This window comes from Primulina eburnea, chromosome 13 (assembly GCF_022965805.1).
Source record: "Primulina eburnea isolate SZY01 chromosome 13, ASM2296580v1, whole genome shotgun sequence".
Taxonomy (NCBI): Eukaryota; Viridiplantae; Streptophyta; class Magnoliopsida; order Lamiales; family Gesneriaceae; genus Primulina; species Primulina eburnea.
In genome coordinates this window covers 34,321,245-34,345,392 of record NC_133113.1, presented here as the reverse complement: position 1 = coordinate 34,345,392, position 24,148 = coordinate 34,321,245, and the positions used below count along the sequence as shown (strand labels likewise).

Genomic DNA, 24,148 nt, shown 5'->3' with positions numbered 1-24,148 from the left:
TTAATTAAAACTTCATATTAATGTATATTTATGTATAATCCTAGAAAATTGAGTTTCTTCTCGGAATAACAAACAAATTAGATTAAATTTCAATTATTAAAATAAAAAAATTATAGTAAATTCCTGCCTAAAAAACATTCTATAACAGGAAATTATCGATACATGTTATTATAATAAATGATTAAAGCTATTTAATTAAAACTTCATATTAATGTATATTTATGTATAATCATAGAAAATTGAGTTTCTTCTCGGAATAACAAACAAATTTAGATTAAATTTCAATTAAACCAATTCTAAAGAAAGTGAACATCTTATTAGAAGACACCTCATAAAATGTATTGACATTGTTTTGAAATACACATAATAAATGTTAATAAAATGATTATTCTGATTTATACATAATTTACTTTTGATCACATGTTTCATTTTTCTTTCGGAATAATAGGCTGTTGTGTTTATTATGAAGAGATTTTGTAAATAAAATCACAGTCCATTTGGATAAAGATATTGATGAAACAATTATTGTTATCATTCAAATGTGTCAAACACGTGTCATGTCACAAAATTGTTGGTGGATATGGATTTAGACGAAATTACTGAATTTTTAACAAATTATTTTTCATTATTTTTAATGAATATGATTTAAAAATATTTTTTTGTCACAAGTTAAACAATAATAATTTGTAGCTTCTCAAAAATTAAAGAATTAAATATGTATTAAGGTTGGTAGCCGACACCAATATATTAGACATGATAACCATCATGTCATTGCTTCAGGCTAACACAATCTAAAATTTTGATATATGATAGTGATTATTAGGCAAAAAAATTAATCGACATGCATTGTATTTAAGAAAGTTTTTTAAAATTAACGAAAAAATGGTTTTATTTTTATAACTATAATATTTTTTTAAATTTAAATATCTAATCATTTTTCACCGATTTTTAATAATATCAGCACATACATCGCACGGATTAAATATTAGTATTATGAAAAACTGTGTGTTGCAATTCGGTTCGAGCTCGGATAATAAAAAATTTTGATCTCCCCTAATCATTTACAAGACTCCAAAGGTTAATTTCACTTTTTGTTCACGTAATACCAAAACAAAAAAAAAACAAAAAAAAATCACATTCATGGAGGGGCAATAACTTCTTCGACAAGACAGTCGGATTGAGTCGGTACATTTGTTCGAGGAAAATTCAGTTGAACTTTAGGAAAGAAGGATCAAACCAAGGAGAAATCTCGTTCCGTCGAAAGATGCCGCGTTTTAGGGCATCGGGTTCATCGATTTTGCACCATCTAACGGTTCCTCAATTGAGACGAAAGGCTTTGAATTCATGGGCTGCTGTTCAGGGCACTTTTTATGCGACAAAGGTATTTTCGACAGTTTTTTTTTAATACTTTTCATTGTTTTGTACTTTTGCTAACGCCTATGGATCAAAATTCATTTGTCTCGGATGGGTTATTGTTTTCCATTTTGCAGGAAATATTTGATAACCATAAAATTGTGTTTACTGTTTCCACTTCTATTGCCTCAGTTGCTACGGCGTGGGCTGGTAACCTTTCCCCCTTTTTGTGTTTGAAGATATTATGCATTGCAGTTTCTATCTTCCTTGCTTTGTTATAGTTGTACAAGCCTATTTTTTGGGCTTTAAATGGTTGTGTTGAAATTAAACTCTTAATGTGCAAAATATAATTTGTTGAACCCTTTTGAGTATGTTTTATAGGTTGATGACAAGAACGGTATTATGATATAAATTTGGTACTGTGCAATGTGTGAGAAGAATCCATAATATAAGAGTGAATGTAGTTTTATACATCCGTGCCAGAGGGAGATGGGCAGAGGCAACTGCATCTTAAAGTTTGTTAAGATTCAAACATTGGCTTATATATATTTGAAAATATGGTATACTAATTTCACATTTCAACCTCGAGGGTTATAGGCATTATTCGTGAAGAGAAAAGGGTTTGGACGAAGCTGAGACAACATCCAACTCTCCGGAGTGCCACTAAATAGTCTATGAAAGACGTAAGAAGAAGATCCACAGTCTGCACTCAAGCCCCTCTCTGTATTTTTAATTGCTGTCGCTGTTCTGTTTAACCTGACTAGGTCACTTGAATATGATCGTTTGCTTTGGGACATTAATTTTGGATGCAAAAAGAAGAAAAGAGAAGTTTTTGTACTTGTGGGTTCATACTGTTGAAATGGTTCTGGTTATATGAGTTGGAGTATCTATTTACATCCTTATGGTGGACAATTCTTCTGGTTAAACATGTCCTGATAATTTAAGTTGAAATTCCTGGGGAAAGCAAATGGTCAATATTCTGATGTTATTTTAGTCTGAAACACGTTGATCTACTAAACCACGCTTGACACTACTATGGTTCTCTAGATGTTGATAGAAAATACACTCTCAAGCATAGATTGAAGAGTTGTTAAAGACTTGATATAATCTCTTAGGTTGTATTTGCATTCGAGGATTTGGATCTTAGTGAATAATGAATATTTGAAGGAAAGATCTAAAATGACTTCATGTTGAATGAATTTGAAGTCCACCGCAATGACTCAAATATTCATGTTTTTGGAGTCTTGATTTGTGCAACAAATCTACAAATTACTTGCTGAAGATTGTGCCAAATTATGACAAGTTAACATGATGCAGGGTATAGTTTACGTCATTTTCATGAATCAAGAGTTGACCAAAGACTTGAATCAATTGAGAAAGCTGTAAGCATTTCTTAATTTCAATATTATGAGGTTACCTCTATGGAGTTTATGAAAATAATTACCTTCTATTAAGTATCTTATCAAATTCATGAACATGGTCGAGATTGAATTCTGTTTTTCTTTTTGTGATTTTACTCTCTGCAGTATGCTTTGTTGATTCTCACACTTAGGGAGTTAATATTTGACTGTTTGTATGATGTTCTGTCTTATTTTTCTGTATTCTGGTGATTATTCTGGATCATTTAAAAGTTCCCAACTGTGAAGTTCTGTTTGTTAAACTAGATAGGTGTATAAAAATAAATTACACTCATTAATCTAAATTGTTATTCTGCTTGTTCACAACATTTTTTATGGGATCAAGTGCGTAGAGAAGATTACTGGTTTTTGGGTTGAAACTTGAGAATGTGATGCAAATGCTATTTTTCTTTTCTTTTTTTGTTAATGCATATTTGATTTCTGTGTAAGATTAATGTTCATTGACACTCGAATGAAATTTGATAGAAACACAAAGTTGAAATTTCATAGCATACCAAGTTTCAAATTTACTTTTCTATCGAATTTGATTTTACTTTTGTTTATTCTTCTGTTTGTTCATTTATCTGTCGGATTATGATATTTGTGGTAGATGAAAAACAATCATCCGATGCAAGACCCTGAATTCAAAAAGCTCGTTTCAGGAACCATGAGTCTTCCAGCTTGTGTTGCCACTGCAGGAACAACGTTAATAGTTGGGTCAGTAAAGTTAGAATTTTCACTCAATGTGGTCATTCTAGCTTCACTCTTCAAAGTTCGTAACAAACCTGAAATTTTTGGGTTTATGCTCCTATTATGTCAAATATACAGGTATGGTTTGGGCTGGCGTGGTGGAACGTGGTATGCCAACCGGAAGTTCAGAAGGGAACAGATGAAATTACTGGGACTAATAAAGCCTAAAAGATGGCCTCTCAAATTTTTACGAAGACCATTCGTTCGATTCAAAATGCCAGAAAATGCTGCTAAGATCTCAGAATCTTAACCTCCGGATGCATGATGCATCTGTTTCTACGAGAAATCAATCTCGATCTTGATCATAAATGAATATGATGTATTCTAATTTTTCAACTGGGTAAGCTTTTGATAAAATTTTCATTACGTTTGTACAATGGTTAACTTAAGAGTCTTGGACCAAGTAAAAATTGTCTATGCTTAGAGATTGGAGGGAGGACTGTCTCAACACGGATACGGATACATAGTAATGGGGTGCCTTTTTTTAATTATTATTATTTAATTAAATCACCAAATTCCAATGTAAAGGGGAACATTTGACATATACAATTAAAGCCTAAAAGGACTCGACTAAAATTATTCAATCTCCAGGGACCAATCAATAAATACTGTATTTAAGAGGGGTCGGTGTACAATTATAGTTAATTATACTTGCATCTCAAGTTTTGCAAACAATTGGTTGATTTGGCAATCAATAGAATCAATGGCCACAAATTCAAATAAATTTTTTATTTAATATATTTACCAGTGTAAATTATATTATCTAAGTAGTTTCTGGCTAGAGGTCGTGTGCCTTATTATATTGTACCGAAAATTATGTATCGTATATCGTATTGAAAATTACGGTATAAGAAAATTCATGTCGATATCGTATCGAAATTTTCGGTATACCGAGATTTTCAGTACATATAACTAGCATACCGATTATACTGAAATTATATGATATATGAAAAATTTCAGTATGGTATCGATAATATACCGTTTTATATCGAAAAAACCTTATATTTTTAAAATTTTATAAATTTATTATTTTAAAATATTATATATTTTAAAATTTTATTTATTTATTCGGTATTTCGATATTCCGCTATATACGGAAATTTTCAAATTGCATACCATTATCGTACCGAAAAATTCGATATTGTTACCGTGCCTACCGAAATCTTCGGTATATCGAAAAGAGTAGGTCTCTTGTGAGACGGTCTCACGAATCTTTATCTGTGAGACGAGTCAACCTTACCGACATTCACAATAAAAAGAAATACTCTTATGCAGCGTTTGGTTGGCCTGATTACATAGGTTTGATTGAGTTTGTCCAGCTGTATCCACTGCTTGGTTCATTTGCAGTTAAACCCACCCAATCCACTCTAGAAGGGACTAAAGTGTAATAGGTTAGATAAAGTAAACCCATGTGTCAGGCCATTATTATTTGTCCCGCTTTGTATCATCCGATTTTTTCCTACAATACCCTTTTCCTCCCAGCTGCCCAGCAGAAAAGTCTTCCCCCAAACCTGCAACAACTTAAGAAGGAAGAAAGAAGTGTTTCCGTCAAACTTTCTCTCCGCCTCCAAATCTTCTGGTAACAGGTTCGTGTACTTTTTAAATTTCTTTGTTTCAGCCTTGCATTTGCACATACGGTCGCTGATTTAAAATTTTTTCTGAGGTGAAATTTTCGGATGTAGTTCGCGAAATTTTGCTACAATGTCACGAATCTTCACTGTTTCGGTGAACTAGCTTTCTTTATGTTTACCTTTTTGGGCCGATTTTCTGATTTTTCTACTTGTGTGACATAGTAGACTCCATTCGTTTCATGTCCACTGTTTGAGTTAGCCGTGTTTCAAGAATCCATAGAATTTTTCTTTCGTAATTTTCTGGGTAGGCCGCAATTTTTAGTAGGTGTTAAACATTAATATCTGCTATTTCGAAAAAATGAAGTGAAGACAAATTCGCAAATTTTTACTTAAGGCGCTGTCGTAGCTCCGCATGTGAGACTCGATTATTAAAAACAGGTGGTTTCGATGTACTTTTTCCTGATTTCATTGTGAAGAAGTCTTGAAAATGGACTTGAAAGAAGAAAATTTGTGTCTCCCGATCACAGAAGACTGTACTCGTTACAATATATGCTTTTAGACTTATTTTGTTGAATATGCAGTTTTATACACATTTGAAATTTAAATTTCCTTCGAAGTACCTTCAATAGATGACCATTATGCGTACACGCATTCTACTTTGTGTGATGCTTCACCAAATCATGTGTCGATCCTTGTTGATTATGTTACTGCTGCGACGACAACGAGCGAAGTCACGTGCGAAACGCCTTGGCCAGACGCGTACAACAACAGTTAGGTACAACATGAGTGAGAGAATAACTGTGCAAATGAACCATTTGCACCGTATTATTGAAATAGGAGATGTACAATGTGTCGTGAACTTGCACATGAATAGGAATACATTTGCACGACTGTGTTACTTGCTAAATAATGTCGGAGGACTACTCGACTCTACATATGTTCGTCTTGAAGAGAAAGTCACAATGTTTTTGTCCATACTTGCCCATCACAAGAAAACTCGACTTGTTGGTCATGACTACGTACGTAGTGCTCATACAATCAGCAACCATTTCCATCAAGTGCTCCGATCAATTCTGAAATTACATCCTCTACTACTGGTGAAACCATCCCCTGTCGATGATGCTTGCAGCAACGATTCATGGAAATGGTTCAAGGTAAGATGATGCCCGTGCTAAGCACTTGTACAAATAAGGCAGTAATCATGTATTTAAATTGTGTTTCTAACCTAAACAATTTTTACGTATTATTCCTAAATTGTACAGGGATGTCTCGGTGCTTTGGACGGAACGTATATAAGTGTACATGTACGTACCATGGACAAGGCACGTTACAGAACAAGAAAAGGGACTATTGCAGTAAACGTTCTTGGGGTTTGCGACCGAGACATGAAGTTCATATATGCACTTACGGGGTGGGAGGGATCTGCAGCAGATGCAAGAGTTCTTAAAGACGCACTGACTCGTGACGATACAATGAAAATACCAAGAGGTATTTCTGAATACGGTTTTTTTTTATTAAATGTTCCTTTCTCTTTTTTGTTCTGTTATTACTTTATTTTCGAGCATTGTTATTTATTTTTTCGTCACTTTTATGGTTACATACTGTTGAGCACGTAGTAACAAATATATTTTCTCCAGGTTGTTATTACCTATGTGATAATGGATACGCCAATGTGGAAGGATGCTTGACGCCATACAGGCGAGTAAGATATCATAGGGATGCTTGGGGAAACCGTGCAAGTGGGCCACAGAATTATAAGGAGTTATTTAACTGGAGGCACGCGCAAGCTCGTAACGTAATCGAAAGAGCCTTCGGTTTGTTGAAAAAAAGATGGGCCATACTTCGAAGTCCCTCATTCTATCCATTGAAAACACAAAACAGAATAATAATGGCATGTATGTTGTTGCATAACTTCATCAGGTCTGAGATGCCCCATGATCCAATCGAAGAATCTAATGACGATGTACTCAGTCCGGCCAATGACACACAAGATGATTTCATCAACAATTTCGAATCATCAGATGAATGGGATACGTGGCGAGAGAACCTCGCAATGTCGATGTGGAACAATTTAAACTAAAACTTTTCTAGTACTGTATTTATGTTGTTCGAGTTTTTTAGGAGTTGTACTTGTCGCATTGGACGTTGATTACTGTTAAATGTTGGAAACCTGATTTGAGCTTCATTTTTTTTTTGTTACGATTAATTTTGCTGCCATTTTCAGTTTTCATGTAATTACAGAAATACGATACTCATGCTTTGCCAGTTTTATTATCTTCGTAACTAGTTGCATGTACTATTTGCAGGAGCTTTGGTAAGGCCAGTGCAACTTACTAATTATGGATACTGGAGCAACTTCTGAAAGTTGTTTTTCCAAAGCCAAAAAAACTGATAAGACCAGACGTAGTTGGACTGAACGTGAAGAGGAGTGTTTGATAGAAGCATTGAAAGAGGCTACCACACAAGGTTGGAAGAGCGGAAATGGTTTCCGGCCCGGCTACTTAGGTTTTCTGGAAATCGCCTGAAAGTTTCATTCCCTGACACAAACTTAAGGGGCAACCCACATATTAACTCGAAGGTGCATGTTTGGAAGAAATTGTATGGATCTCTTGTGACAATATTAAGTAAGAGTGGTGTCGGATGGAACGACACAGAGAAGACCATTGAAGCCTCGAACGACGTATGGGAATCATTAATGAAGGTATTTTTGGGTTTAACATGTTTTCCAATTATGTTCGTTGTAAAAATGTTGTTGATCGTTTTTTTTTTGTAACTGTTTGTAGGTAGACAACAGTGCACGATCAATGAGACACAAAAGGTGGACGTATTACCATGATTGGTGTGAAATATTTGGTAATGATCGTGCTGTTGGAGACAAAGCTGAACATTTTGCAGCTGCAGTTCAAGAGGTGCTTACCATGACACCTGAACTACCCAACAATGTAGGTATGAGCCTCGATGAAATGTTTTCTGTTGACGAGGGAGGTGCTGAGTCAACGTCCGTCTCTCTAACCCCATCGTCGCGGCCAACGTCAACTGCAAAGTCCAAGGGTAAAAAAAGGAAGCAAGTGGATGATGAAGATGATGCGATAGTGGAAGCCATAAATAATTTCGCCATCATAACAAAAGATACGATGACGGACCTTATCAAACAACTGGCGAAAGAGAAGGATGTCGAAGATGAGAAGATGCGCAATGCACAAGACAAGGTGATAAAGATCATGGAAACCATTCCAGAGTTGACCGAAGACGAGAAAGTTGCTGTTATTGAGTTCTTGGTCGACAACCCTGCGAAGTTATCGCTGTTTCTACGTCTCGGTGCTGCCGGAAGACTGAGTTTAGCGCGGCGGTTGCTGAAATGAAGTTGAATCAATGGCTTAAGTTGCGGGACTTTTTGCGTATTTTTGTGTTGCCTCGCACTCTTTTTTGGGACGTATTGATATATTGTTTGAATGGCAAACGTTGTAACCCTTATGTTGACTCAACGGTTGTTACGTCTAAACTTGTAATGAAGTTGTTTTGGTAATTTTTATTAGTGGTCGAAAACGTAGTAACACTTCTATACCAAGGAAACCAGTCTGCTCATGTCTTCTGATATTCATATGTGTGGGTTCCCACAATGGTATAACAAAATATACTTCCGTTTTGTAAAATTATCAACAACCACAACCTGGACATTATTCTAAATTTAGTTCTGTACATTGCTTAAACATGCACTCTGTCACCTAAACATTCATGTGGTGGTCCAAGTTGTTTATTTGTTACTTGTACGTACCTGGGATATACAGGTCAACAGCACAAGTGTATAAGAACAGATGGTTATTTAAGCATGGTCATTCATTAGAAACCATCAAAAGTTAATTACACAAACCAGTGTGGTACACCAGCTGACAAAAGTAGTCTTGCAAATCTATCCACCTACTACATATATACACGCACAATACAACCCAAAAGTTACAAAAGGCTGGTTGCAAGACCGCAAAACATACGCAGCGCTGTAACAGGTTTAGCCACCAGAGTCGTCGGATGTCTCGATAACAACAACCGGCACAGAGTTATCAATTGCCACATGCTTGTTCCTCGAGCGAGTCTCGGCATTGCAGCCACGTTTCTTCGTATCTAAATGCTTCATTAATTCTTTGTGGTAAGAGTCGGCGACAGGGTCAGAAAGAGTTGTGCGCGCAGCTGGTTTCTTAGACGCCAACGTAGGAGACAAACACACCTTTTTCTTCGTGGTTGTGTGTTGGACAGGTTCATCATCACCTTCAACTTCTTCATCTGATAACAGTGATACCACTGGAATTACGTACTTGCTAGTCACAGACACATCAGAGTGGGTAGGAAAGGTGACAGACATTTTTGGGTCTACAAAGAAAGTAGAAATGTTAATCTCAAATGCACCAATGAATCGGACACCAACCCCTTAAATAGAACAGAAGAAGCATTTATTTCACACAAATCTACCAAAATTTATTTCATATCCTCTTACATATCAAATTTAAGTGATTGGACATTTTAGGGAATATAGGTCACAGACTACACATATGCCTTCATTATGAATCTGTACATGACATTAAATTGAGCACATAAACGTAACGGCAGCAAGTAATGAATTGTGCTTTCAGAAGAGCATTGAAATCTTATGTAATTACATTCCGTAGGCTGCAGTTCAGTGGAACTTCCTAACTACTCCATTTCGTACAGCAACTGAATGCCAACGAGGAAGCACAAGTAATCAACACTCGTGCACCTTCTTCCCTGCCAAGTAAATGTCCTCGGCCGTATGGGAACTCCTCTACAAACAGCATTGGAAATGATTAAAATGTAAAAATGATAAACCAAGTAAACATCTGAACATGAAAGTTTGGGTTGCTTTACTGTCATCTCATCGTTGCTTGAATGCATCCTGTGGATGGGGTTAATAACATTGATCGTTGTAGGTAAGAAGCCAAAGGTAAGGATGATCGTGGAGTGTAAATTATATTGGACATCAAAATCCAAACTAAAAATAAATGCAGTATAATAACAACTCACAAAGTGAACTAATAACATTGATCGGGGAATGTAAATTATATTGAACAGCACAATCTGAAAAGTCGTTGAACAGTCTTAAATTATATAACTAACATTCTATTGCACAGCACACTGTAAATTATATTGCACATGACAATCTCTGTTCAACATCACAAGCTAAACTAAAACAAAGTAGATAAAGAACAAGAACTAAAACACATTTACGATAGCAAAGAACACGGTCTTCTACAATTTGCACCCACATATTACATAACAATTAACCTACAGTTAGTACTAGTCACTTTGAAATAATAATAACAAGCATGAAAAACATCATCAAACACAGTAATAGGCATAAGCATCCAAAACAACAACAAACTTGTTCAACAGTTAAAGGTGTGTGGTCAACTGCATTATTTGGTATCCCGGATGTTGTCGATGGCATAACCGACTCCGTGCTAACGTGTTGTTTCGTGTCCATTGTTTCGCCATTATTCACAGTCGAAGATTGTGAACAAGCTGTTTCATTGCATGCTTGTGCGTGCCGGCGAAAAGTTGCAGGACAAGTGGGATTTGGTGACGCATTTGAACCCATATCATATTTCGATGATGGTTCATTGTTCCAATGTACCTTTTCAACATCATACTCATCGTACCAAAAGAATCGGTTTCGATGTTTCAATCCGGCAGGACATATAAAATAATAGTGCCCCGGCCGGGTTGAGTGTTGACCAGCTTGACGTAGTAGCATATACCCATTCCCGCACTCGCATTGTGGTGGTGCCTTTACATCCATGAAAACTATGGAAAACATGAATTGAAACAAATTTAAATATTGTCACTGAGGTACGGCCATGCCATTGCAAAACAAAATGTACAGGAATAAGCCCTACGCAAATACAGCATATTTCGTAGAACACAGCTAAACTATTACATCTCTGAAATTGTAGATCGAAGATGAAAAGTATTTCTTGAAGAAACGAAATTTGAGGACAACAGGGTTGTTGAAAGCGCAAACACAGATTTTCTGAACCTTCATATAGCTAACGGAAAGATAATGAAACCAAATTTTAAAGAAACAGTAAAGCTCAACCAGAAAAACTCACAATTTTCCTTCGATTTGGAGCGAGAATGAACGTGCAGAAGCCAAATTTGAAGCCTTGGGGTGTACGACTCAGCTGGAACACATCACGATCCACACATTTTGGGCAAGAATGATCACATCTAAGCGGAGATGTTCACGGTGAGGCGTGCTAGGGTTTTCTAGCAATATATTTGGGGGACGACCGTTTTCGACGGGAAGGTGAGGGTAGGAGGAAAAAGTGGGTCTGACTTTGAAAAGTAGGCAAAATATGTTAAAGGGTATTTTGGGTAGTACAAACATAATTTATTAGTTAATCATGTCCTTAAAAATCGAACCAAACAAGACATTGTTTTTAGCATACCATACAAACCTATAAATAATCATTTTTCTTATCATTTACGTGATAATCATTCCATAATCCTATCACTTCAACCAAACACAGCGTTAGCATAAAAAGTAATACTTTTGATGGATGACCTAAATAAGATATCTGTCTCACGAAATACGAGCCGTGAGACCGTCTCACACAAATTTTTGCCTACCGAAAATTAGATATTTTTTCGATACGGTAATATCGATATACCAAAATTTAGTATTTTTTCTCAATCCTATTTCCGAAAGAATTATCGAACGAGATGGAATTCTATAAATCAAAATTTAAAGTTATAGAAAATTTATCTTTATAGATATTACATTTTTTTAAAATTATAACTATTTTTTTCCTTGTAGAGATCGAATGAATAAATAATCATAATATCATTAATTAATAATAATAATAATAAAATAATTTGAAATTTTAATAAAATATATTATCTGTATCCAATAGAAATCAAAATAACAAATAATAACAGGATGTTGTTAAAAAATAAAAATAAATAAAATAAATAAAAAAAATCGCACCCTTTCTTCTTCTTCTTCTCCGTTGTCAACCTTTACTTTCTGACGTCGTCCAATCGTCGGCTCTCTCTATCATACACAATTCGTACCTGTTCGGCTTCGCCTAATTTTTCATGCTTTGAATTGCGGTGTGCTTTCTGGTATTTTTCGATTTATTGGATTTTTTAGGGTTTTAATCTGATTGTTGGTTTCTCTTTTCTTTGTTTCTTTTTTGTTTTATTGTTTCTTTTTTGTTTTTGTCTGATCAATTTGAAACATATAACATGAAAATCCACGCCGTCATTTTATTCCTTTTGGGAAAGCCCTAATTCATTAGATTCTATTTGATTCCCGTTGTAATTTCGACTCCATCAAAACGTGTAATAGGTCTCAGTTTCATCATCCTTCTATTGTCTGTCATTAAAGAAGAGAAATTTTTAAGCAATATGGGGACGTGGGGCAATATTTTTTTAGCATTGGTTTGTTTCTTTAGTTATATATTGTTGTTTGGGTCAATGCTGCATGGTCTGAGTTGGCATTGAGGGGCTTTAGACATATGATTAAGTGAATAGCTCTCAAGAGTCCATTTATTTTGCTTGTCCATGTTAAATGTCACACACTGACTAGATTAATCATTTGGAAGTTGTATATATAGACTTGGACAATCCCTGGTTTTTGGGTTCAGTCAGGTTAAAGTTTCAATCTTAATACAGTGTCAGAGAAAGATTCCATCCTATCCAAGACTCATCTTTATGTGTTGCACTGTCACATGATAATTGTAAACTTCACACTTCATTTGTTCATTCCTGGATGACATTGGTGTGTGTTAAATGTTCAAATATCGGCTATATTTACTTGAGAGTTGAGAGTGATATATATGGACTTGGACAATCATTCCTCTTAGCTTTTGGGATTGAGTCAAGTACGAATACCAATCTTAACGGTCTTTATTTTTGTTTTCCTTCTGATTGTATGAAATCCTGTAGTTCAGAATTGATCAGTCAGTGTTGCATATTGATGTGGACTTGGACACTAGTCATATCTTTTATAAAAGATACTATCGAAAATTCGAAAATTTTGTCCTTTCTCCCGTTTGAGGCTTGCAAAATGTTCGACAAGACATGTTGGGTATGCCTGGTGAACATCAGGCTCTACAAGTGGAAAGGCTTTGCTTTTTTGTATAAGTTGGTTTCTTTGAACTAAATTTTCAAATCTTGATTATTTTAATGTGGCTAATTTGGGTGAAAGTTGGAACTGATATCTGGAACCATGTTTTCCGATTTTCATTGTATAATCAATAGCCGTTTGCTTTTAAAATTCATGAAATCTGTTCTGGATGTTTTGAAACTTTACATGTTGATTAGTGCACAGACTGGTTTTACACAGCTCTTCGTATCTACATTTTGGAATTCAGGTCATTCGTGGTTTGCTGAACTTACATATTAGCCTAGAAGATGAAGATGAGTTTACAAACACACTATTCTGGGAATATTAGTGGACAAATACCAAATCAGCCTTGCAATCCATTGCCTGGGCCACCACAGCAAAATGGAAGTGCTTTGCCTAGCCAGACACAAAGTCCTAGCTTCCATCACAATGCCTTGAATAGGAATCCTGATTTTGTGAAAGCACGCAAATATATGCAGGCTAAGATGTAAGAATTTTTGTCAATGTCTTTCTGAGATGTGATAAATGATTTTTTTGACGTTCTCTCGCATCTCTCTCGTGGCTGTGCCACTTTTGTGGTTGATTGTTTTCATCCTAATGGGCAACTCACACAGGGTGAAATGTCTATAAAAAGAATGCTACTAAAGTTTTTAGCTTTTTATTATTATTATTTTGCAGATATGAAATTCTCATGCATAGGAAGCGGCAATCTCCAGAGCTTTCCAACAAAAAAATGATCGATATAGTAAAACGTTTAGAAGAGGGTCTATTCAGGAGTGCTTTGTCAAAGGTGTTGTATGAATTTGCCTTTCTGATTGACTTATGTACTTCTTGACTCTTGTAAACCATATACGCTGACATGGTGCTATAGAATTTGAAATTTTATAGAAGTTCCATGCTGTTGGATATAATTTTCCTTTAGCGCTTCCATATTCCAATCCTCTTTTTCAGGATGAGTATCTGAACATGGCAACTTTAGAAAATCGTTTGCATGCTCTGATTAAACGCCCGCCTATGAGGGATGACAACCAGCAGTTTTCGCACGTCAGTTCATCTTTTCCCATTGGTATGATGATTCCAACTCCTGGATTGTCACGAACTAACAATTCTACCCTGATGAGTACCTCTGTGGATAGTTCTGTCGTTTCGAGCAATGGTACTAACACAATTGTATCACCCACTTTCAACAACGGGAGCTTCTTCCCAGCTGGAAATGTGCCTTCTGGAAGTGCGCCTTGTGGCTCTTTAAATTCATATGATGGTAATTTTGGCTTGAGATTTGGAAACACGATATTCACTTGCCGTTGCTTTCTTGTCTCACTGGATATTTCTTTCAGGATCTTTGGCTGGTTTATATCAACAATCAAATGGCTTCTCAAATAATTCTGGGAGTATCAACATGGTATCATCAGTTGGTGTACAAAAAATTAGGAGTCAAATGATCCCCACTCCTGGATTTAATAATCCTAATAATGATGGCTTGAGTGATAAGGCTGTTAATTCATGTCCTATGAATCTAAAGTCATCTAAAAATATTTCCATGTTCCCTACTGTTGAAATCTTTTCAAGTGCTGCACAGTCTACGCAACAAAACCCGCAGTTTGGTGGTCAAAATAGTCATATCTCACGTGATATTGGGGGTCATATGGGTAGTGGAATTAGATCTACCTTTGAACAGAAGTCTAATGGATTATCAAATGGACCCGTAAGTGGAGAGGTGGGGATTATGGCAAATAATATTTCCCAAATTAATAGTGCGGGAACCTCTGAGTGCTATTTAACTGACAACTCTGCACAGCCCTTGCATGAACGTTTTGATCAGCATCATCATCCAATAATGCAAGGTACTGTTGCTCTCTCTTCTCTAAATACTTGTTCCTCTATCCTAAAATTAATTTTGGATCTTGTGATTTGGTGGGAAAAAAAGAAAGAAATAGTAATATTCATGCTTGTTTTTAATTGTATTCTCATTGCAACCAACCTACTTTCAGGTGATGGATACGAAATTAGTGCAGCTTATGCTTTGGGATCGGGTAGCTTTAATCTTCCTGTAACTTCTGTTGGATCTATGACAAATGACGAGAGTCTGAATGCTACATCGTCACGATCCATGCCAAAAATAAACTCACATTTGATGACTAATCGACCAAGCATTCACTTCAATCAACAGATGAAAAACGTGAAGACTGAATCAATAGATGAATTGGAAAAAATGAACCATCTGTCGAATTGTCCAGTGAAAGAAAATGTTGTACAATGCCTTCAACATCAGCAACTTGAACAACCGTACAATCAGTTTCATTGCCAGCAAGTTGTCGGACTCCAAAAGCAGCAAAATGAAGACCAGCTTTTGTTAAAGAAAAATAATTTTAGTCCGTCTCACCAATCATCTAGTACAGTTCCTGGGTACAAGTCTGGTCTAAAAAATGAGCTTCGTAATGATGGTCTGCACTTGCAGGTCTCTGAGCCATCCGAGTTTTCTGATATTCATAATCAGTTCCAACAGAATTCCATGGAAGACCACTCTCGAGCTACACCATTAACTCAAAGTTCAGATCAGATGCAACAGTTATCGCATCCACAACATTTTGTTGCTAATCCTCAAAATGATTTCAAGGATATTTCCATTGGCATCCGACATAATGGAGCATTATGCGGTCAATGGTATTCCAACTCTCAAGATGGATCTCGTGTATCAGGGAGACCCAAACTAGATAAAACTATTAGAGAGGACTCTGGTCACGAAGTTTGTGGGATAGATGAAGATCAGAGAAACAATATGTGCTCCAAAGTATCGGTAAATGACCAACATGATGCCTCTGGATCAGCCAAACCTCTAACTGTTGACAAAGCTTTATATAGATCTAATTTCATTAATCGTGAGCTGGACTTTAAGAACCAACAGAGATGGATCTTGTTTTTGCTGCATGCTAGGAAATGTTCTGCACCAGTGGGGAAATGCCAAGAATCTAACTGCATATTGGCACAAAAGCTGTTGGCTCATTTGGATTGTTGCAATGCAATTAAGTGTCAGTTTCCTCGTTGTAATGATACCAAGGGTATACTCGATCATCGCAGGCACTGCCAGAATGCAAGTTGCCCGGTTTGTATACCTGTTAAAAATTTTCTACTAGCGCAGAGGAAGGCAGTTGCTTGTTCAGATCTCAGACCAGTGTTGCTTTGCCCTGTCAATGGATCCAGTAAGACCTGCGATACTGCTGAAATCGCTGGACAGTCAGGTTTGAGGACAAGCTCAGTGATAGCTAAAAATTCAGAAGATCTAGAACCTTCTCGTAAACGGATAAAAACTGAACAAAAGTCCCCATTTTTTGTCTCGGAAGGTGTGAGGTCTCCCTCCCTGGTTAGTGATGTAAGAAATGAACTTCTTCTCCAAGATGCACAGCGTCCTGAACTGTACGATGATTCTCATATCCCTGTGAAATCTGAAAGTTCTGAAGTAAGAGTGGAGATCCATGAGAGTGTTCGGCAGTCTAATCATAAGAATGTGGAAATGAAAAATGATAACTTAGATGATACCAGTGCTAGAAGGCCTGATGCCGAACCTAATTTATCAAGTAATCCATCTGTATTTGGTGCGCAGGACTTCATTCAGATAGAGAAAGAAATGGATCAATCTAAACCAGAAACTATGTTGATTTCTTGTGACAATGCATCCAAGTCTGGGAAGCCAAAAATAAATGGCGTGTCATTAACTGAACTGTTTACTCCTGAACAAGTCAGGCAACACATTAAAGGACTTAGACAATGGGTCGGTCAGGTCAGTCTTCATTGTGCCTATGTTGTATGTTTAATCAAGTTATTTGCACATGGAATTGCTGCAGTTATAGTTTATTTATTTATTTTAAAGAGGACCAATCCCCCAGGTCTGTGGGTGTTACTTTTCAACACGAGAAAGCATCTTCGTTGTAAAAGTTGTGGGTAGTTCACTAGAATTAAATTTCGTTATATGAAACAGGAAGTATGAAAAGTGGTGATTATTTTTTCTAGCTAACATGACAATTCTAATAATTTCGTGTCTAACAAAGTTCGATATTGTGACTTGTGGGTGATTGAGTAGATAGATGCGGAAACAGCAGGTTGAAGCATGGCTTCAATTTTTGTATCTTATTTTTGCCTTTGGTGTCATACTCATTAACATTTTCAAATTCCAAATTTTCTATTTTATTTTGATGGTCTCTCCCTCCCTTGTCCTCTCTTCCTCTCGAAAGAAAGTAATGAGAACTCCAACGATAGATTGAAGGGACCCTGATCAACACTCTGACTACTTATCAAGATGTCTTCAGTTGATCACAAACACCACTATACCCAACCTAGTTCCCCAAAGCGAGATCTTGGTTTGGACTTGACCAATCTAACATTACAATTTGATTTGTTTGTAGATCTAGTAAAGTTGTGGAGTTGTTGGATGGCACTCTTCAATGATCTGTAGATGATAAGTTTGGGTTTTGAGCATCACACAAACGAATCTTGATAGCTTCTTTTTGTTTGTAAATCTTGTAGAATTGCTCCCAAATTTGAGAGAATAACTCAATTTTTATTGATGAAAATTGTCTTACTCCCACAAAAGTTCATTTATCTACAATATATGCGAGAAAACCCTAAGCTATCAACCTGGTGTGACCTTAAAATAAAGTCTAGTGTGCTTCATGATAATAAGCTATTAAAAGGATACATATATAATGAAACATAAACAAGTTTTTAAGGCCCATAAGCATTATTTATGCCTTAACTAATAAATAACTAAGTAAACCTTGCACATTAATAAGTAATTTGCTCAATAAACTTGAACCCTTTTCATCTTTCAGTTGGTAACCATAACTTGATATGCAGTTTTGATTTGATTTATTATTCGGATTGGGATTTTGATTTTGTTGTACGATCAGGTTTGGGGTCATAGCAGATAGTTTTTACACTTGGCATTTCCCAGAAGCTAAATCTTATTCATTTATGCTTGGACTAATTTTCTCAATAAAGTTTATGCTCAACTGTATACGCCCCTTGTGTGTTTGATTATCGAACTTCCACCCTCTGATGAAGTTATTATTTCATCTTATATTACACAGAGCAAATCAAAAGCAGAAAAGAATCAAGCAATGGCACATTCAATGAATGAAAATTCTTGTCAGTTGTGTGCAGTTGAGAAGCTTAACTTTGAACCACTTCCTATATATTGTACACCTTGTGGCGCTCGAATTAAAAGAAATGCAATGTATTACACCTTTGGAGCTGGTGACACTCGTCATTCCTTCTGTATTCCATGCTATAACGATGCTCGCGGAGACGCCATTGTTGTTGATAGAACTTCCATTCCAAAGGCTAGGGTGGAGAAGAAGAAAAATGATGACGACCCTGAAGAAGCGGTATGCCACTTTTTATTTACTCTATGTTGGGGCTCTGAGATTACTCCCTTGCAAATTGAATTTATTTTGTGCAGTGGGTTCAATGCGACAAGTGTGAAGCTTGGCAACATCAAATATGTGCATTATTTAATGGTAAAAGAAACGATGGTGGACAAGCTGAGTACACCTGCCCAAACTGTTATATATTAGAAGTTGAAAGAGGAGAGCGAATTCCATTGCCACACAGTTCTGTTCTTGGAGCAAAAGATTTGCCAAAAACAATTTTGAGTGATCATATAGAGCAGCGATTATTCAGTCGCCTTAAGCACGAAAGGCAGGAGAGAGCATTACGTCAAGGCAAAGCTTATGATGAGGTGATTCTCTCATACATATGGGCACACACATATTCTTATTATGGAAAGGGGAAGTTTTGTCTTCTTTGTATTACAAGTTATGTGATTGCATAGCAAGAAATACTTCTCATTTCTTTTGCTCTTGTCTATTTTATTATTATCATATTAATTTTCAGGTACCTGGAGCAGAAGCACTTGTTGTAAGAGTTGTGTCATCAGTGAACAAAAAAATGGAAGTCAAACCGCGGTTTTCTGAAATTTTTCAAGAGAAAAATTATCCAACAGAGTTTTCGTATAAATCTAAGGTGTTGCTTATGGAATGTCATGAATTTTTCTCTCATCTGAATGACTTCTATCTTATATGCAATTTAAAACTTTTTCTTCATTTCGATTGTGCCATGTTTGCGAAAGTTATTAACAAATATTGTATTCCGAACAAGTCGCATCTTGCTACTGCTCTTTGCTTATATAGAGGTTGCTTCTTCGAAGTCGTGTTTAGCCGAATCATAAGCTCCATTATCGTAATATGCATACTGTTGTGAGAGCGTTCAAGAGAACAGCAAATAAATTATCTAAAGTTGATTAACTATTAACTAAACATTTAAGTGCGGTTGCTGAATGCTGATACTGCCATTGTGTGTTTGGTAATTGGGTGGTTTATGGGACCTTAACTAAGAACGTGGAAAAAATAATTTTAGATGTACCATTTGAAATACGTCTATGCATTAGTTTGTTACCTTTCTGTAAAAGAAGGAAGAAGATGTATATTTTTAAGAATGTTATTCATTACCATTTATTGATCTCTCTTTTAAGAAAATTCTTTGAAACTTCAGCTTTTATGTTTCAGGTAATACTCTTATTTCAAAACATTGAAGGTGTTGAAGTATGCCTATTCGGCATGTATGTTCAAGAATTTGGATCAGAATGTCAGCAGCCAAATCATCGCCGAGTCTACCTCGCATATCTAGATTCTGTTAAATATTTCAGGCCAGATATCAGAGCAGTGACAGGAGAGGCACTTCGTACATTTGTGTACCATGAAATTTTGGCAAGTTACCAAGTTCATTGGCTTTTGTTTATTTGATCTTGTTGCCAATTCCTTTAGTCACAAAATCATTTGTTCACTTCGATGAAGTGAATACCATTAATATTTTTGCATGTTCCTTTCCAGATTGGATACCTAGATTATTGCAAACAGCGTGGTTTCACAAGCTGCTACATATGGGCTTGCCCTCCAACGAAGGGTGAAGACTATATTTTATATTGCCACCCAGAAATACAGAAGACACCAAAATCTGATAAACTCCGGGAGTGGTATGTCTGGCAATTTCTGATAATGAGACTGTTGATTTCTAGAGATACAAATGCTAATAATTTCCGTTTAAATTTTAATTGCATCTTTTGTCTCAGGTATTTGTCCATGTTAAAGAAAGCTGAAAGGGAAAATATTGTAGTCGAGCTTACAAATCTGTATGACCATTTCTTTGTTTGCACTGGGGAATCTAAAGCAAAGGTGACTGCAGCTCGGTTGCCATATTTCGATGGAGATTATTGGCCTGGTTCGGCAGAGGACATCATATATCAAATGCAACAAGAAGATGATGGGATAAAACAACAGAAGAAAGGTTTTTTGAAAAAGACCATTACTAAAAGAGCTTTGAAGGCATCTGGCCAAACTGATCTTACCGGCAATGCATCAAAAGATTTACTGTTGTTGCATAAGGTATCCCTGTTGTTCTATTGCTCATCATTAATATGTTATGGCTTCTCAATGCAATAATATTAGGGTGACCATCATACTTTCTAGCTCTTTTCGAGGTAAGAGCACAGTTGCTACTTCCATTAATTTTTTCTTACAAGCTTCGCTTATTTTTTCCATAGCTTGGTGGGACAATATCTCCAATGAAAGAAGATTTTATTATGGTTCACTTGCAGCACACATGCACTCACTGCTGCATTCTAATGGTCTCTGGAAATCGTTGGGTTTGCAAACAGTGCAAAAAATTTCAGCTGTGTGACATGTAAGGGATCATGCTAACCCTTTATCATAGTAAAAACTTTTCTGTTTTTTCAGTTTCCAAAATGCTGCATGCTGAAACTAATAACATATTTTTCTCCAGGTGCTATGATGCAGAACAAAAACTTGAAGACCGAGAGAGACATCCTGTAAACCACAAGGACAGGCATGCCCTTCATCCTGTAAGTCCTCATAATCAAAACCTGCTCGCAACTTGACATGGTTTTTGTATTTTCAATGGTTCTGTATTCCTTTCACGAGATTTACCTTTGGTAAAGGGTTTAAGGAATAGTATTACCTTCAGGTTCAAATTACTGGAGTTCCTGATGATACCAAAGACAAAGATGGTATTCTAGTGAGTGAATTCTTTGATACCAGACAGGCATTTATGAACCTGTGTCAAGTAAACAATTATCAATATGACACCCTTCGCCGGGCTAAACATTCCTCAATGATGATTCTTTACCATCTTCATAATCCCACGGCCCCCTCGTTTCTAGCAACATGCAGTGTATGTCGTCTTGTTATAGAAGCTGGTCAAGGTTGGCGTTGTGAAACGTGCCCAGATTATGAGATATGCAATGTCTGTTATCAAAAGGAAGGAGGGATTGATCATCCTCATAAGTTGACTAATAATCCTTCCAATGATCGCGATGTGCAAAATATAGGAGCCAGGGAATCACGAGTCATACAGGTTAGTAGTACTTCTATTTTCTTGTTTTTGTTTGACATTGTTCTCGAGCTTTTATTTTAGTGTTGTTTCTTCCACTCAGTTTTTAAGCTTCTGCCGTTCTGCTCTTTTGACTTGTTATTGTTGTACTTCTGTTTTGTTTTACATTGATGTAGAGCTTTTATTTTTCGTCGTGTCTTTTTCAGAGTCGTTTCAAGTTTTTGTGCCATTCTACTTTCTTAGACTTTTTAGTGTGTTTTAGACGGGTAAAAGCTCTGTCTTCGACAAGTTTAAGGTGCTTGACATCCATTGGTGACCAAAATACATAGGTAGAAGGTAGTACCGTGTGGCCATTTATCGTTCTTTTGCTATTGCGGATGAAGGTTCTTCCAATGTGAAATTGATTCTCCTTTTCTAATTAAAATATGTCTACTCGTATGATGACTGTCAAATTTTTACCACCGAAATGTGTTGAACATCAACAACCTGAGTTCTTCCCATGTCTGTTTGGTTTTGCAGCTAACGAAAATGCTCGATCTTCTGGTGCATGCTTCCATGTGCCGCTCTCTAAATTGCCAGTACCCTAATTGTCGCGGGGTGAAAGGACTTTTCCTCCATGCTAGGACGTGCAAAAAACGTGCAGCTGGCGGTTGTGTTCCTTGTAGGAGAATGTGGCGTATCCTTCAAATTCATTCTCAAGCATGTAAAGAATCTGAATGCCTTGTGCCACGATGCAGGTTTGTATATAAAATGGAGCTTAATAACAATAATTAGGTGTAAATAATATTAAACAGACATAAAACACCTTCCTGTGCATGCACACACACACCTGTTGTAATTTTCCTTTTCATCGACCCCTTGATTTTGTTGTGGAACTGTATTTTTATATGCTCACATTATTCGTCAAGGGACTTGAGAGTACATATGAAACGGCTGCAACAGCAGTCTGAGTCCCGACGAAGAGCTGCTGTGATGGAAATGATGAGGCAACGTGCGGCAGAGGTTGCTTGCAGTTCTTGATCTTCTACCGTACATATAAAGTAGTCGCTCTTTGAACACACACTGCAAATAAATCATACGCTTGATACTACATTGTTCAAACCCTGTTATAGAGGTAGCTGAAATTCCGTTCCTGGAAGCTTGGTTTGCTCTGAAAAAAATTTACTTGGATCCGCAAGAGTTTTGTTTCATTACTTGGAGCTCAATTTTTTGGTTCTTGGATCTCCATGCAAAGCTTATAGAGAGGAGGTTTTGTGCATCCGAGACTGTTACAGCCAACTGTGTCATTCGAAAGAAAGATGTCTATATTAGTGTGATTATAGTCTTTATTGTAAAAAAAAAAGTTATTAATTTGTTTATAGTCGTCACAATAGTTTCAAAATTTTAAGCATATATTTCTATCAATTTTTTCTTTGAATGGTATATGGGTGTCACTTTGTCTACAAGCTCATGACAAAATACTTCCTTTTCAATTGCTCTTTTGTTTTTACTAATTTTCATTGATGCACATTATGAAGCATCTCCAATTAAAATCGCAAAGTATCATGGAACTAGATACTTGATCACCTGAATGATAGTTTCTGATTGATTGGCAATTTTTGAGTGAAAGACAACATATCTTTTCATCTAAATTTTGGTAGGCCGTCCTTTTATTCTCCTAATTTTTTACTTTCTTTTTTTTAAAAGAAATTTTTTAGAACAATTTCTCCTTAATTTCAGCTCAGTTGGGAGAGTGTAATTTTAACATTTATTCATGCATATATCCGGTATAAATCAAACTAAATCCATGTCTTTTAAAAAAAATCAATTAAACTTTTTTTTTAATACTTCAATGTATTATTATATTTGGTCCTCCATTCTCCACGTAAATTCTCCACTCAATTTATTCTTACAAATATAACAAAATTAATGTGTTGGCCTCTCCCCCACTTCTTCCATCCCGCCTTAAAACTCGGCAAATCCCACAAATCTCTGCAATTTTTCCCCCAATGTCTCACAGTTCTTCTGATGTACACCCATTAGCACCACTAAAAGTGGTGGAGTATTTGGAATCATCCATGTCCAGTGAGCTTCTTTCCAAGTTTCCGGACAACTCTGCCTTCGACTTCGATTACTCCCAGAGCTCTATTTGGTCCCCTTTGGTTCCTCGGACCTTTGGTAATGGCCGAGATGGATGCCTATAACTTTCAAGAAAGCTGCAGTACGATGGAAATGATTTCACGGGGTTGCTTAAAAGTTCCATGAAATTTGCGGCCAATATCAGGAAAAAGTTCACCCGTGTTGTCTCCGATAACATTTGCATGTACCAGAATGAAGATGAGCAAGAGGAAGTCTTTTGGTTTTTCTCCGGTCCCGTCTTCCGGTCGCCTTAAGACGTCTTCTCCGACACCAAGAAAGGTATGCTTTCCAGTTCATGTAATAACCGGTGGATGTATTATTGACGATTGTGTATATTTTTGTTTAGTAATAAGATTTTATTTGTTACTATATTCTTGGATTTACTATTTGACAGAATAAATGTATGGATTCATTGCCAT

General features: G+C 36.3%; 2 protein-coding genes across 4 annotated transcripts; both read left to right on the top strand.

Annotated features, from left to right (window-relative positions):
* Window positions 1–1,110: 1,110 nt before the first annotated feature.
* LOC140809302 (uncharacterized) lies at window positions 1,111–3,975 on the top strand. Its single transcript, XM_073166887.1, has 5 exons — window positions 1,111–1,381; window positions 1,491–1,563; window positions 2,671–2,735; window positions 3,361–3,467; window positions 3,579–3,975. Exons 1-5 carry the CDS (start codon window positions 1,265–1,267, stop codon window positions 3,748–3,750), a joined length of 534 nt encoding a protein of 177 aa, XP_073022988.1. The 5' UTR covers window positions 1,111–1,264; the 3' UTR covers window positions 3,751–3,975.
* Window positions 3,976–12,041: 8,066 nt separating this feature from the next.
* Window positions 12,042–22,810, top strand: LOC140810035 (histone acetyltransferase HAC1-like). 3 transcript variants are annotated; one of them, XM_073167835.1, is made up of 18 exons: window positions 12,042–12,205; window positions 13,459–13,698; window positions 13,890–14,001; window positions 14,163–14,472; window positions 14,549–15,055; window positions 15,203–16,989; window positions 18,296–18,592; window positions 18,667–18,945; window positions 19,101–19,229; window positions 19,772–19,972; window positions 20,096–20,238; window positions 20,335–20,647; window positions 20,806–20,945; window positions 21,045–21,123; window positions 21,246–21,635; window positions 22,131–22,348; window positions 22,520–22,613; window positions 22,724–22,810. In XM_073167835.1, exons 2-18 carry the CDS (start codon window positions 13,499–13,501, stop codon window positions 22,727–22,729), a joined length of 5,205 nt encoding a protein of 1,734 aa, XP_073023936.1. In that variant the 5' UTR covers window positions 12,042–12,205; window positions 13,459–13,498; the 3' UTR covers window positions 22,730–22,810. The 3 variants fall into 3 exon arrangements, with proteins under 3 accessions (XP_073023936.1, XP_073023934.1, XP_073023935.1); XM_073167833.1 differs by having other exon boundaries at window positions 22,520–22,810; XM_073167834.1 differs by having other exon boundaries at window positions 12,064–12,193; window positions 22,520–22,810.
* Window positions 22,811–24,148: the final 1,338 nt, after the last annotated feature.